This window comes from Falco punctatus (assembly GCF_963210335.1).
Source record: "Falco punctatus genome assembly, chromosome: 20".
Classification (NCBI taxonomy): Eukaryota; Metazoa; Chordata; class Aves; order Falconiformes; family Falconidae; genus Falco; species Falco punctatus.
In genome coordinates, this window is record NC_137600.1 from 5,205,068 (window position 1) to 5,217,099 (window position 12,032).

General features: G+C 54.9%; 1 protein-coding gene across 3 annotated transcripts; it reads left to right on the forward strand.

Moving 5' to 3' along the window:
- The first annotated feature begins 1,707 nt into the window (after nucleotides 1-1,707).
- PLPBP (pyridoxal phosphate binding protein) lies at nucleotides 1,708-6,769 on the forward strand. Of its 3 annotated transcripts, none has more exons than XM_080370349.1 (8): nucleotides 1,708-1,864; nucleotides 2,294-2,401; nucleotides 2,629-2,664; nucleotides 3,245-3,320; nucleotides 3,499-3,633; nucleotides 3,837-3,979; nucleotides 4,597-4,695; nucleotides 5,045-6,769. In XM_080370349.1, exons 1-8 carry the CDS (start codon nucleotides 1,769-1,771, stop codon nucleotides 5,180-5,182), a joined length of 831 nt encoding a protein of 276 aa, XP_080226475.1. In that variant the 5' UTR covers nucleotides 1,708-1,768; the 3' UTR covers nucleotides 5,183-6,769. The 3 variants fall into 3 exon arrangements, with proteins under 3 accessions (XP_080226475.1, XP_080226476.1, XP_080226477.1); XM_080370350.1 differs by having other exon boundaries at nucleotides 6,195-6,769; XM_080370351.1 differs by lacking the exon at nucleotides 2,294-2,401 and having other exon boundaries at nucleotides 1,719-1,864.
- The last annotated feature ends 5,263 nt before the right edge of the window (nucleotides 6,770-12,032 follow it).

The following is a 12,032-nucleotide window of genomic DNA, read 5'->3' on the forward strand; positions in this document are numbered from 1 at the left end:
CATGGATGACCTTTAACACAGTGTGTAGATATATTTGCAGGGGAAGTTTTTATGAGGGGTAACATCAAGGCTGCCGCTGCTCCAGTGGGAGAGTGTGGAGCTGTGGAGTGCCGTCTCGGTGCTGTGCTGGCAGAGATGCGCCTGTGCCGCTGCACAGTTTTTCCTTTTCCGCTGAGCAGGAGAGAGGAAAGTGGAGCTTCGGCAGAAGAGGGGCAGACGTGTCCCATGTCGGCTGGGCAGCCAGCTGAGGAATGCCGCTAGCATCTTTCAGCCCCACTTTGCTAACCGCATTGGTGAAAAATACGATAACAAAACTTCAGTGGCAAATATCTAGGATTCGGTAAAGTTTGCAGAAAATCATTGTCATGTTTTACCAGACAAAGGGCAAGAACCTTCTGGGTATTTTAAAACAGCTGTGTAAATACTGTCATTGCTCAGAATATGGGGAGGGAAGAGTAAGTTCTGCACATTAAGACAAATATTTTAGTTAATGGGTTCCAGCTGGCAGTTTCCCATTCTTTCCATCTGACTTGCTGTGATAAAGACTGGCATTGTCCGTGGCCCCACGGCACTGGGGCCTCCCGCGCCGTCTCCAGCTGTGTGGCTGCCGCTGCCTGTCTCAGCCCTCAATGCTCCAACCGGGCGTGCAGAACAAGTGGTGTCGCCTGCCCTGGTTTTATGAAGTTTTTTTTCTGAAAGAATTTAAATTTGTACCCCAGGGAGATTGCTCTTCATGCAGGTGGGAAGAACATAACTTCTCAGGGTGTGTGCTGGACTTTGTCATTTCAGGGGTGTTTTTTGTTGGAGCATGCATAGCTCTGCAGTACTATTGTGATGGGCAGGGCTTGCCCCTGAACAAACGGGGCTGCTGGCTGCCGATTTTCTTTCCAGTCATGAGAGCCAAGGGTTCCTGCAGACGCCTTCCTTGCAGGCCCGAGGGCTCCTGCCCACACACTTTCTCCTTTGCAGCCGGTAGACACCTCGTCCTCCCTGGCCTGCCACCGAGGGGAGGCTGGGGTGCCCGTGGGATGCCATGGCAGCGATCCGAGGTGCTGATGCCATGCTTGTTCCTCACAGCCGGGCCCCCCCAGCTCTGCTCGCTGCCTCTCAGCCCGGCGTCGGGCCTGCACCCCCACCCAGCAGCACCGCGGGCAGGCAGATGGGTTTGGGCAGCGCCAGGCGGGAGCGGGGCAGCCGGTCAGGGCTGTTCCCCACGGCACTGGAGTCAGCCTGCGTTTGTCACCAGTTTTGGCCTGTATTTGTCGCCTGTCTTGGCCAAAACCGGTGAAGGGCGTGAGGTGAGGGAGGGAAGGGGAGCATGCGCACTGCAGGCAGCCCCAGCCGGGCCCTGCGGCCCGGCCTTTCCCCTCAGGCGCCCGTGGGGCTTGTGGATGGCCCCGGGCGGTTCGGCGAGCAGGGTCCGGCCCGAGCTGGCCCCCAGCCCCGTGGCCAGGCCTCCGCGCTGCTCCCCGTACCGCCCACCATGGCGCCCGCCGACCTCCCCAACATGGCGCCGCCGCCCAGGGCCCCGCCTCGCCGCTGCCATTGGACAGCGGGGCGCGGAGGAGCGATACCATTGGCCGACGGGGCGCGGAGGAGCGATACCATTGGCCGGCGGGGCGCGGGAGAGCGATACCATTGGCCGGCGGGGCGCGGAGGAGCGATGCCATTGGCCGGCGGGGCGCGGAGGAGCGATGCCATTGGCGGCGGGGCGGGGAGAGGAGCGGCGCGCGCGTGTGTGTGGCGGAGGGCGGCGGGGCCGCCGGGGATGTGGAGAGCCGGCATGGCCGCCGGGGATGGATTGGGCCCGGCGCTGCGGGCCGTCACCGAGCAGGTGCAGCAGGCGGCAGCGCGGAGGCCGCAGGTGAGGGGCGGCGGAGAGGGCCGGGGAGCGCGGGGGAAGGCCCTTACCCCGCCGGGGTAGGCCCGCTCGCCATGGCGGGCACGTCCTCCGTCACCATAGAGACGGGCCCCGCATCCTTGAGGGCAGGTCCTCCGTCGCCGTGAAGGCAGTCCCCCATCGCCACGGACCCCGTGGGGGCGGGTGTCGGGCCCCCCCCCAGCAGAGAAGACAGCACCCCGTCACGGACCCTAGAGACAGGCCTCCCCGCGCTGTAGCCGGTCCCACTGGGACAGGCCGTCCTGATCCTCTCCTACGGCAGCACCAGGCTGGGGCTGGGGGGCTTGAGCTGGGGCTGGGGGGCCTGGCTGGCCGCTGCGGGACACGGGGGAGAGCGTGAGGCAGGTTAGGGCCTCCTCCAGGTGTCCCCCTCACTCTTGGGTGTTTCTGCAGGGGCTGCCAGCTGTGCAGCCGCGGCTGGTGGCCGTCAGCAAGACGAAGCCGGCAGAGATGGTGATCGATGCCTACAGCCACGGGCAGCGCAGCTTTGGGGAGAACTATGTGAGTTGGCTGGGCCCCACGGGGCTGCGGGTGGGCCCCCACACCTAGGGCAGGCACTGGGCACCCAGTGTGCCTGGGGAGCTGGGCTGGGGTTCAGTGCCGGGCTTCTGCCCTCGTCTGAGCGAGGGGCACGCTGGTCCCAGGGACACATGTTCCAAAGAGACCGCTCTTGTGGTGCAGGCGCGTCTGGCATGGTTCTAACGAGAGATTGTCTTTGATTCTCCTAGGTTCAAGAGCTGCTAGAAAAAGCATCAGACTCCAGAGTAAGTAGGCAGTTCTTTATATATCCTCTCTCCCTGTGTAGCTGTGTCCTGAGAGCTGTTCAGCAAAAGTCCCAGTTTTAGGGATTTGGAGGCTGTTTGATCCTTGTCTTTTCAGATAAATGGTGGGGTTATTCTTAGCACTTTATCTCAGCCCCATTCCGTCTCCTTGCCTTGTGGGCTGGAGAGGATTCTGTGAATACATGTGCCTTAGTCATGAAGTATTTTTCTGAATAATGCTTTACCTTTTGTGCTTTCTGCTGTAGGAGATGCACAGCCTGCTTTTAAAAAAAATGGTAACATTCAGTTTGGGGAAAACATCATTTTATGACTGTTCAGTTACAAAAGATCTTTGCTTTTCCCGTGCACGGTGTAATGCTCTGCAGCCACCATTCTGTTCCTCTCCAGACTGTGAAGCAATCTCAATAAACACTAGGAGCACTGCCTGAAATGTGTCTTTCAGGGTAAACAAGAGAAGAAGATTGGGTGTCTGGTGTTTTGTTTGTGAGCAAACGTAAGACTTAAGTACTGTGGGGGGGCAGAGGGAATTGTCATTCAAACAACTGTTCCTGTCTGCTTTCAGATTCTGTCATCATGTCCGGAGATTAAGTGGCATTTTATTGGCCATCTGCAGAAAAATAATGTCAACAAGTTGATCGGTAAACACTATTTAATTTTTTGTGGGGTGACCTTGTGGGCAAGAGTCTTCCAATGTTCAAATGATAACAGCCTCATGTACATTAACTTACCGCTGCTTGTGTCTCTGAGCCAGCTGAGTTGTAGGTACAAAAAATATTCTGCCAGCAGAATTGCCCTCAGCCTGTGTTTTCTCCCCAGCCGTCCCTAACCTGTTCATGTTGGAAACGGTGGATTCTGTGAAACTGGCAGACAGAGTCAACAGCTCATGGCAGAAAAAAGGGTCAGCTCAGAAGCTGAAGGTCATGGTGCAAGTTAACACGAGTGGAGAAGACAGTAAGTGGCCTTTTCTGATGATATGCAGGTCTGTCCTGCTGACTTGACAGAAACGACCTGAGTGGGATGGGTTGGTTTGCACTCTTAAAGTGTTTCTCTAAGCTAGGAGTAAACTTGCTCATCTGTTTGTGACTGCCTGGCTGCGGGGAGGGGAGGTCAGGTCTCTGGCAGAGCTTGACACAAATCTCCCGGCATTTTGCCAGGTAAGCATGGCCTTCCTCCCGGAGACACTACAGCTGCTGTGGAGCATGTCATCAACAAGTGTCCAAGCCTGGAATTTGTGGGGCTGATGACGATTGGCAGCATCGGGCATGACCTTAGTAAGGGGCCAAATCCTGACTTCCAGGTAAGATTTTTCTAGAAGAAAATGTCAGCTGTTGGCTGGCCTCCCATTACAGTCTGTTGTCTATCCCAGCCAAACCAGTAAGTTGTCAATAGAAACACTTTGTTCAGAGTAGTACAGAGCTCTGAGGTATCAGTACTGATGCAGGTGTTGGGCTTGTTTCTGCAGAGGCCAGAAGCCCATACATGTTTGGTCGCATCTCTTCTCTGAAGCTGTAGCCAGGGTATTAGCAGGGGCACCTTGTGCAGCAATTACTGCCCTGGATCCTCTGGTCCTGCTTTCAGTTGGGGTTTCAGTCAGCACACTGTGTGCACAGGGCTGCAGCAGGCAGAGGAACTGGGTCTGTGTTCCTTGTCTGTCAGGCTGGTGTGATAATTTAATGTCTTCAGAAGATGTGTAGAGTTGTAAGTGCGTGTGTCATCAGTGCCACAGCGTGTAATGGGAAATCTCCAGGTGCTGTTACGATGCTGCAGAGCAAGCTTCAGTGGGAAGCGTGGGAATTGCGTTCAGCCTGAAGGAGACTTCAAAGAAAGGCAGAAATCTTGATCTGTGAAACCCTGAAACTGAGCTAGCATGGCTGTCAAGTGTGTGGTCCTCTTTTCTTTCCTCCTCCCTTCTAGATGCTGCTGTCTTTGCGGCAGGAAGTGTGTGAAAAGCTGAATCTCCCCATTGAGAAGGTGGAGCTGAGCATGGGCATGTCCACAGACTTCCAGCACGCAGTAAGTCTGGTTTCCTTCTGCCACCCCTTCTCTTGGGAAACAAACATGCCAGTGGTAGGCACCCAAAGTCCAGCCCAGGCATCATCCAAAATGGCCTCTTAGGCCTGCCCTTGGATAGCGGTACCGATGGTGCTGTTCTGTGAAAAACAGCTCTCCTGGTCCTGGGATAGAGTTCTGCAGATCAAAACAGACCCTAGCTGTAGCTGCAGATGGCAAATACATGGGGAACTGTCCTGTGATATGGGGAGCTGTCCTTCTGTGACATGGCGAGCATCAAGGTTGGTTGTGGACTGTTGGCAGACGTGGGTGGCAGCCCTGCCCTGAACTCCTCCTTTCTGTCTCTTTGTAGATAGAGGTTGGATCCACAAACGTCAGGATTGGAAGCACTATTTTTGGAGAGCGAGATTATTCCAACAAAGCAGTCGGTGGCAAAGCCCCTGCTGAAACTAAAGCCAAAACGGAGACCTTGACAGTGCAGGATCATTAGATGGAGGAAAAAAAAAAAAAAAAGTGGTCTCGACAGAGGACAGATGATGGGAGACCTCACTATGCATTCTTACTTCCCTCCATGTTGACACCAGATCACGATGGTGAGAGGGAATTCCTCGTAACAGAGCAGAGCCCAGAAATGCCTCATAATTTATTGTGATTATAGAGTACCCATAGAAACTGGAAATTTTTATAACCAACAAATAAGAAAATTTATGTTTGAAAGTGACTGGTATCTTGGCTCCTTCAAGGTGGTTAAGAACAGTGACTTTTGGATGATAGGTTGAACAAACTAACATTTGTCAGGATGGAATTGCTAATGAGCAAGATTTAGCTGCAGCAGTGTCGGTGATTATGTTTTCACTGAGGACTAAATTCTTCATTAAACAAGTTATAATCTTGCCAGAGACCTATAAATGTTTCCCCAAATAAAAATTTTGCACATGGTCACTACTGAGGGATGCTTGCTTAGAAACTGCGATAGAGACATACTGTGACTGTATCCATTTAAACAGAGGATGAATAACAAGCACACAAGGATGGATAAGGAGAGCAGCTGCCAGCATAAGTTCGTGGCGTAATGTTTTGGATGCAGATCACAAGTGTGGGAGTGTCTTTTTGGCTGAAGTTTATATGTGTCCTTTTCAGGCTGACACTGCTAACCTTTCCCCCTGGTTCCATGTCTGCTCAGGTCTTCTGGGATGCTTTCAACCTTCCCCTTCCCCTCTTGTGAAGTGTTGTAAGGAGTTATTTTCACCATGCGTAGGAGTTCTTGATGTTGTAAGTTCTTTTTGGTCAGAATGGGGGTTTCCTGCAAGGTCCCTGGTCTACCATCAGCTTGCTGTTGCTTTCCAAGGCAAGTCACTTAACCATTTGGTGCCTCCACCATCCCATATACATCTGTATGAGAATAATAATGCTTGTCTCACAGGGCAGCGGTGAGCTTTGCTAGAGGCCCTTCGGGAAAAGTACTTCAGAAAGTAAAGTATTATTGTTCCACTGTCTTCTAGGTTCCTGAAAAAAAATCCTTTCGCCACTGACAGAGCTTCTAGGCTATGTCCTAATATCTTAAGTGCTGATCTAGCCTTTACTTCTCCTGGAAAAGGGAAACAAGACTCTCTCACTGCAGTAACTTTCATTCAGATGTGAGCAGAAGCCCCTGCATTGTGTCACGTCATTTGGCCAATGGTAGCTATGGCAAGTCTCTTGTAACCTGTGTTACAACTACTTTTTTGGGCTTTTGTGTGCTGCTAAGAGGAGGGGACATCGGTTGCCAGCAGAAACATCCTTCCCAGGCTTTTCTCTGTGTGCGTGTGGTTAAATCTAGCTGTTGGTTTTACTCTCTGACTATAAAAGCTGAATGTAAATGAAAAGAGTCAACTCTAACACCAACCTGTCATAGCTACATGGTTCAGAAGCAACATGCAGTCTGAGCTGCCCTCCTCGGCACTGCACCATGTGTTGTTTCATAGTCTATTAATAAAAAGTAGTGAGTTTTAATACCATCTGTGCCAACTATAAAGCTATTAAAGATGTTATTTTTATGTTCCAGCCTTGTGAATAAATGCCCTGAGTGGTCGTTGAAGCCGTTTCCCTAACCTGGAGCTGCTGTTGAGCGAGACTTGCTTGTCTCAGGATGGAGGGAGGAGGGTGGTTTGAAAGACAGCCGAAAGCCGAGCTTGCTTTGATCAGAAGGGGGAAAAAAATAGCTGCTGAGTTGGGCGAGATGTCAGGTGGCGTGAGCTGTTTGTGGAGAAGCCCTCTGGGTGGCAGTGCTCCCCAGGTCCGGGGCAGCGCTCCTGGCCCACCGAGGAAGGGACAGCAGCTCCTCGGCTGCTTTCGGACAGGTACGGATCAATAGTGAGCCTCAAAAATAACTATTTCCCATCTGATGGTTGAAGTTAAATCCCTTCCTCTTCCACCTCTGTCTTCCCGGAATTTCAGCACCACGCACTGACCACACATCCTCATGTTTGCAGATTTCACAACATGAAAAGCCTTTCGTTTATTTTACAAAAACAAAGTCAGGACACTGGTTCTATCTGAATTTGATTCCAATGCACAAAGACTGCCAGTGTCCCTGCAGTGCGTTTGCTACTTGTAAAATGTTGGCTAGAGCTCTCCGTAGCAAATAAGGAGCAAAAGCGATCTGCTACCTGAGCTTACAGAGTTAGCCCAGCCCCGGAGCAGGTGGTTCTGAGCCCGAGCAGGAGATCACGGACCCCCCTGCTCTGCTCACCCCTTGCCAACAGCCTTTTCCCACCAGCCTGTGACTCCAAAACCCGCTGCGCTGCTGCAGTTCTTTCTGTTCAAGCACAGAACAGTGGGCTGGGTTTACATAGAGAATTATCTTGCGTTGTGGCTCATGCCCCCTCTTGCTTTTCCTCTCTCAGGCATTTTGTGCTTTTTTCCTGAGCTGGAACTGGACGCTGGCCGAGCTTAATGCAGTAGTAAATGGTGTAAACTGGGAGGTGAGTGTGTGCGGGTGGCCGTGGGGCAGGGCAAGGCTTGTCCTGGCTTCCATGCCCTGGAGCTCTGGCTCAGCACAGTGGTATTTTAGGAGCAGACCAGCTCATGACAGCGTATGGTCTTCTGGTTTTCTGATCTGCCTGCGTACTGTCTGCTAAAACAGTTAGGGCTCCGTCAGCTTTGGTGGTGGCCTCCTGCGTGAGCATGTGGCAGAGCTGCACGTCTCGCTGGTTCTGCAGGGCCGTGCCACGTGGCGCTGGGAATGCTCTTGGCTGTGGGACACCTCTCCCTTCTGGCTGGGCCATGTCCAGGCTGTGCGGGTGCCCCACGGGGAGCAGCTTGGGTGCTGTGCCCGAACAGCAGCGCTGGCTGCAGCTGCAGTGGCCAGTGTTGGGCTGTGACAGGGCGCTGGAGAGGAGAGCAGTGTGAGCTTCTGCTCCCTTCCTCTGCAGCTGTTTCTGCCACCCATCGTGCTTCAAACTGGCTTTTCTCTTCTGGCTATGTCATGCTCTACAGCTTTGCCGTGCTCCTCCAGTGGCCAAGCCTCCCCGAAGCTGGTGCAGCAGGCAGTGCCCACCAGCACCTCCTGTTCCTCCTTGAGGTGTCCACCTCAGGCCTGAGCCAGGAGAGTGCGGATCTGTGGTGTTGGTGATGCCAGACACCTGTCAGGGGGGAGCAGGGCGCAGACCACCCACTCCTTCCACAGAGGTCACCCGGCAGATGGTAACTGTTGGTCATTGCAGTGGAGCCAACAAGCTGGAGATGAAAGGCTCCTTGGCCTCTTAATGAACCACTCCCCGATCAGGCAACTTGGCCCCCTGCAACACAAGCTTTATTTACATCTATTAAAAGCACTTGACCGGTTTATTGAAGCAGCAGTGCTCTCGCTCCTCAGAGCAATGTCACTGTCAATATTTGCCTGGAAGGAATGCGTCCAGCAGACGAAGGCTTGTTTTGTGGCCAGAGGGATGACTCCTCCCTCGTGACTTAACAGCCCTTGCTGCTGGCCAGTCGTCGCCCCCCAGGAGCAAAGGCACAGCCCCGGGTTTCCCAGCAGTCCCCCGAGGTGACCCTTGCTTCCTTGGATGGGGGCACAACAGGCTGACCCCCCTGCCAGAGCTGTGTCAGTGCATGGAGCCGGGCTTCACATGCGCTGTGGAGAAAAACTCTTCCTGGGGGCTTGGGGAGCATCTGTGGGCAGGCTTGGCTGCCTCTAAAAGGAATAAACTGTTGATTATGCTGGACGGGATGATGTGCTGCTGCTTCTCCTTTCCTAGCTCCTGCAGAGATGGGCTGGCTGCCCGAGGCCATCCTCATCCTCAGGGAAGCACTGGTGCTAAAGCACGCTCTGGTCACCCGTTAGGTGAGAGTCCGGGAGAGTTCACTCCCCTTCCTCCACAAAACCAGCATTGATTTATTTTTTATCAGATAATATCCTTTGTGTTGCAAAGTGCCTGGAGCCGAGCTTGGCCTCCCCGCTGAATGGCAGCGCAGGCCGGGTGCTGATGCACGCAGATGCGCAGGGAGGTGGTGGGTGCTGAGCAGGGATGGCTTGGAGGGACGCAAAAGCACCCGCTCCCCGATACATGGCCGGGCAGGCACAGGGGACTCGGTTTGCATGAGAAAACCGGTAGATTTGGGTCCGTTCCCTGCTCTGCTTCAGGCTCCTGCTGCGGCCGGAGATGCTGCGGGCAGGTGAGAGCCGGGGGTGGGGGGCAGCCAGGAGCAGCTCGACCCCGCGGCAGAGCCCGCTGCAGCCCTTCAAAGTGGAAAGCGTATTTATTTCTGGGATATCAGGTTTCCGGCAGGAAGGCCGGCAACTGCCAAGGTTTTTATTGGATCCCAGTGAAAGGAATTTAGAGAGTCGTGTGCTTGTTGTCTTGCCATGTGCCTACAGTGCTTAAGGAGCATTTTTACCTTTGGATGGGAGCAAGAGGCATGGGGATTTGGCATCTGGCACCGGCATGTCCGTGGTGATGGAGTTTCAGACAGGTTGCCTTGTTGTCTCCCAGGCAGGAGGCATCAGGAGGGGTCTGGGCTGGGAAGGCACAGAGAGGGGCTTGGAAGTAGTTGAAAGAACCCGAACTCCATCAGGCTTGAAGCATGTGGGAAGTGTTGCTTGAGCTTCTCTCCTCGTAGCCGGGCCGGGGCCGGGTATTTCACATTTGTTACTAGTTTGGACAAGGTTTTGACTGTTCTTGGAGGTAATTTAATAGCAGATTGAAATTCTGAAGACCACGTACAGTGGCTTGATTGCTTCAATGTGTCGTGGAGACAACTCCAGAGCTCTGATTGCCCTTGGATGCTGCCAGCATTGACCAACATCCTCCAGGACCTGAGATCCATGCCAAGTCCCATCCTTGTCCGTGCACAGGGAGCTCTTGCCTTGCTGCTGGGGTTTCCCAGGGCCACTTCTAGCCCACTGTAGGGCTGCTACCCCAAGGAAAGGGAAGAAGAGGGGCAGCAGCTGTGGTTTGGATCACTATCAGAGCTGCAGTTGGTAGGAACAGGAGTGTGAGCATCTCCCTGGCTCTCCCTGTGGTGGAGAAATGAAAGGGGCCAGTGAGAGGCGATGCAGGGCAACCCGGGGTTGAGAGTGCCCCAGCGCAGCGGGACCACCCGTGGCAAGGGGCGAGCCGGGCTCTGCTGAGTTCCTCCAGACACTCAGCACCGCAGCGCTGGGCCGAGCTGCTGGAGCCTTGTGTCTCAGTCCCAGCTCTTGCGCTGACAGGCGCAGCGTGCGTGGTGCTGCATGCTACCTGCTGTCTAAACTGGTCTTTGCTCTCCCTTGGGGACACCCAGAGGGAACCATGGGCTCCAGCCTGCAGGTTCATCTTCTCCCAAAGGAGGAGGGAAGACCACTCTCACTTTCTGCAGTGTTTAAAGAGGGAGGCACAGCTCACCCTTTTGGGTTTGGGGAGGGCTTTCATTCTGTGCAGATGCTCACAGGATCTCTGAGCGGATACTGGACACAAGTGGTTTCCTGTTGCTCTTCCAGCTTCAGCTGCAGGATCTGGGACCAGCATCCTGCAGTGCTGAGCACGGGAGGGTAATTTCTGCAGTGGAAACTTTGCTCAGTGGAAAAAAGGAAAAAGAAAAAAGGAAAAACACAAAAAAAGAGGGGAAGATGTGGGTGCACTGTTGAGTGTCCTCTTTTAAACAAGGTGATGCCAATCTCCAGGGCTCTGCGCCTGTGGCTGATCCCCCAGGCCAGGGGATGGGAGGTCTGCAGGGGGTGCGACTGCCCACATGAGAGCCCCTGGGGGCCACTGTCCTCGCCCCAGCGTGACTGCTGGCGGCAGCGAGTGCCTGGGTAGGGAAGAGCTGCAGAACCAAGGCAACCGCCGGTGGAGTGGCTAACGGGTTGTGCAGGAACTGAGCTGCTTCGGCTCCCAAACAAAAGCACATGTGGAAGCCCCTTGGGTGTGCGTGCTGATGAATATCTCCTCTTTCCCGAGGACCACTGCCACAGCGAGTTGCATTTATTTGCAGAAAGGAATAAATTTCTTTTCCCCTCCAGAAACTATTGGTCCTGGAGAGAAACCGCATTCCCAGAGTCATCTCTTGCCGTCCTTCCGTGATCCTCTTCGTCTACTCCCTGGCACAGGGTCCTGGAGACTTCATTGCCTTAGTTTGATCCTTTTGCTTTGGAGCTGCAGTGAGCCGTGGCCCAAGCCCTGGGGGGGAGAGGGCTGGGGGCAGAGCAAGAGGCAGAGGGGATGTGAGAGGGGGGAGCGGGAAGAAAAATATTTAACTTAGCGTGAAACCAGTGAAGCAAACAGGGAAGGCGAGATGGGACGAGTGTTAACTGCGGAGTGGAGGCCAGGAGGGGCCGGAGCTGTGTGACCATGGAGTGAACTGCGTGAGTTTGTGCAGGCGGTCCCTCTGCAGTGCAGGGTCCCGACGGGCTGGGGGGGGCATGGCCATGGCCACCCCGGGCACGGCACCCCCAGGCACAGGACCCTGGGTACAGCACCTCGGGCACAGCACCCCGGGCACAGCACCCCGAGGCACAGGACCTCGGGCACAGGACCTCGGGCACAGCACCCCGGGTACAGCACCTCGGGCACAGCACCCCTGGCACAGCACCCCGGGCACAGCACTCCAGGCACAGCACCCCCAGGCACAGGACCTCGGGCACAGCACCCCGGGCACAGCACCCCCAGGCACAGGACCCCGGGCACAGCACCCTGGGTACAGCACCTCGGGCACAGCACCCCGGGCACAGCACCCTGGGTACAGCACCCCGGGTACAGCACCCCCAGGCACAGGACCCCTGGCACAGGACCCCGGGCACAGCACCCCCAGGCACAGGACCCCTGGCACAGCACCCCGGGCACAGCACCCCGGGCACAGCACCCCCAGGCACAGGACCCCGG

Coding starts and splice junctions, on each gene's coding strand:
- PLPBP (XM_080370349.1), top strand. CDS start 1,769: ATGTGGAGAGCCGGCATGGCCGCCGGGGATGGATTGGGCCCGGCGCTG. Junction 1,865..2,293: donor CGGCAGCGCGGAGGCCGCAG/GTGAGGGGCGGC, acceptor GTGTTTCTGCAG/GGGCTGCCAGCTGTGCAGCC. Junction 3,980..4,596: donor GGCCAAATCCTGACTTCCAG/GTAAGATTTTTC, acceptor CCTCCCTTCTAG/ATGCTGCTGTCTTTGCGGCA.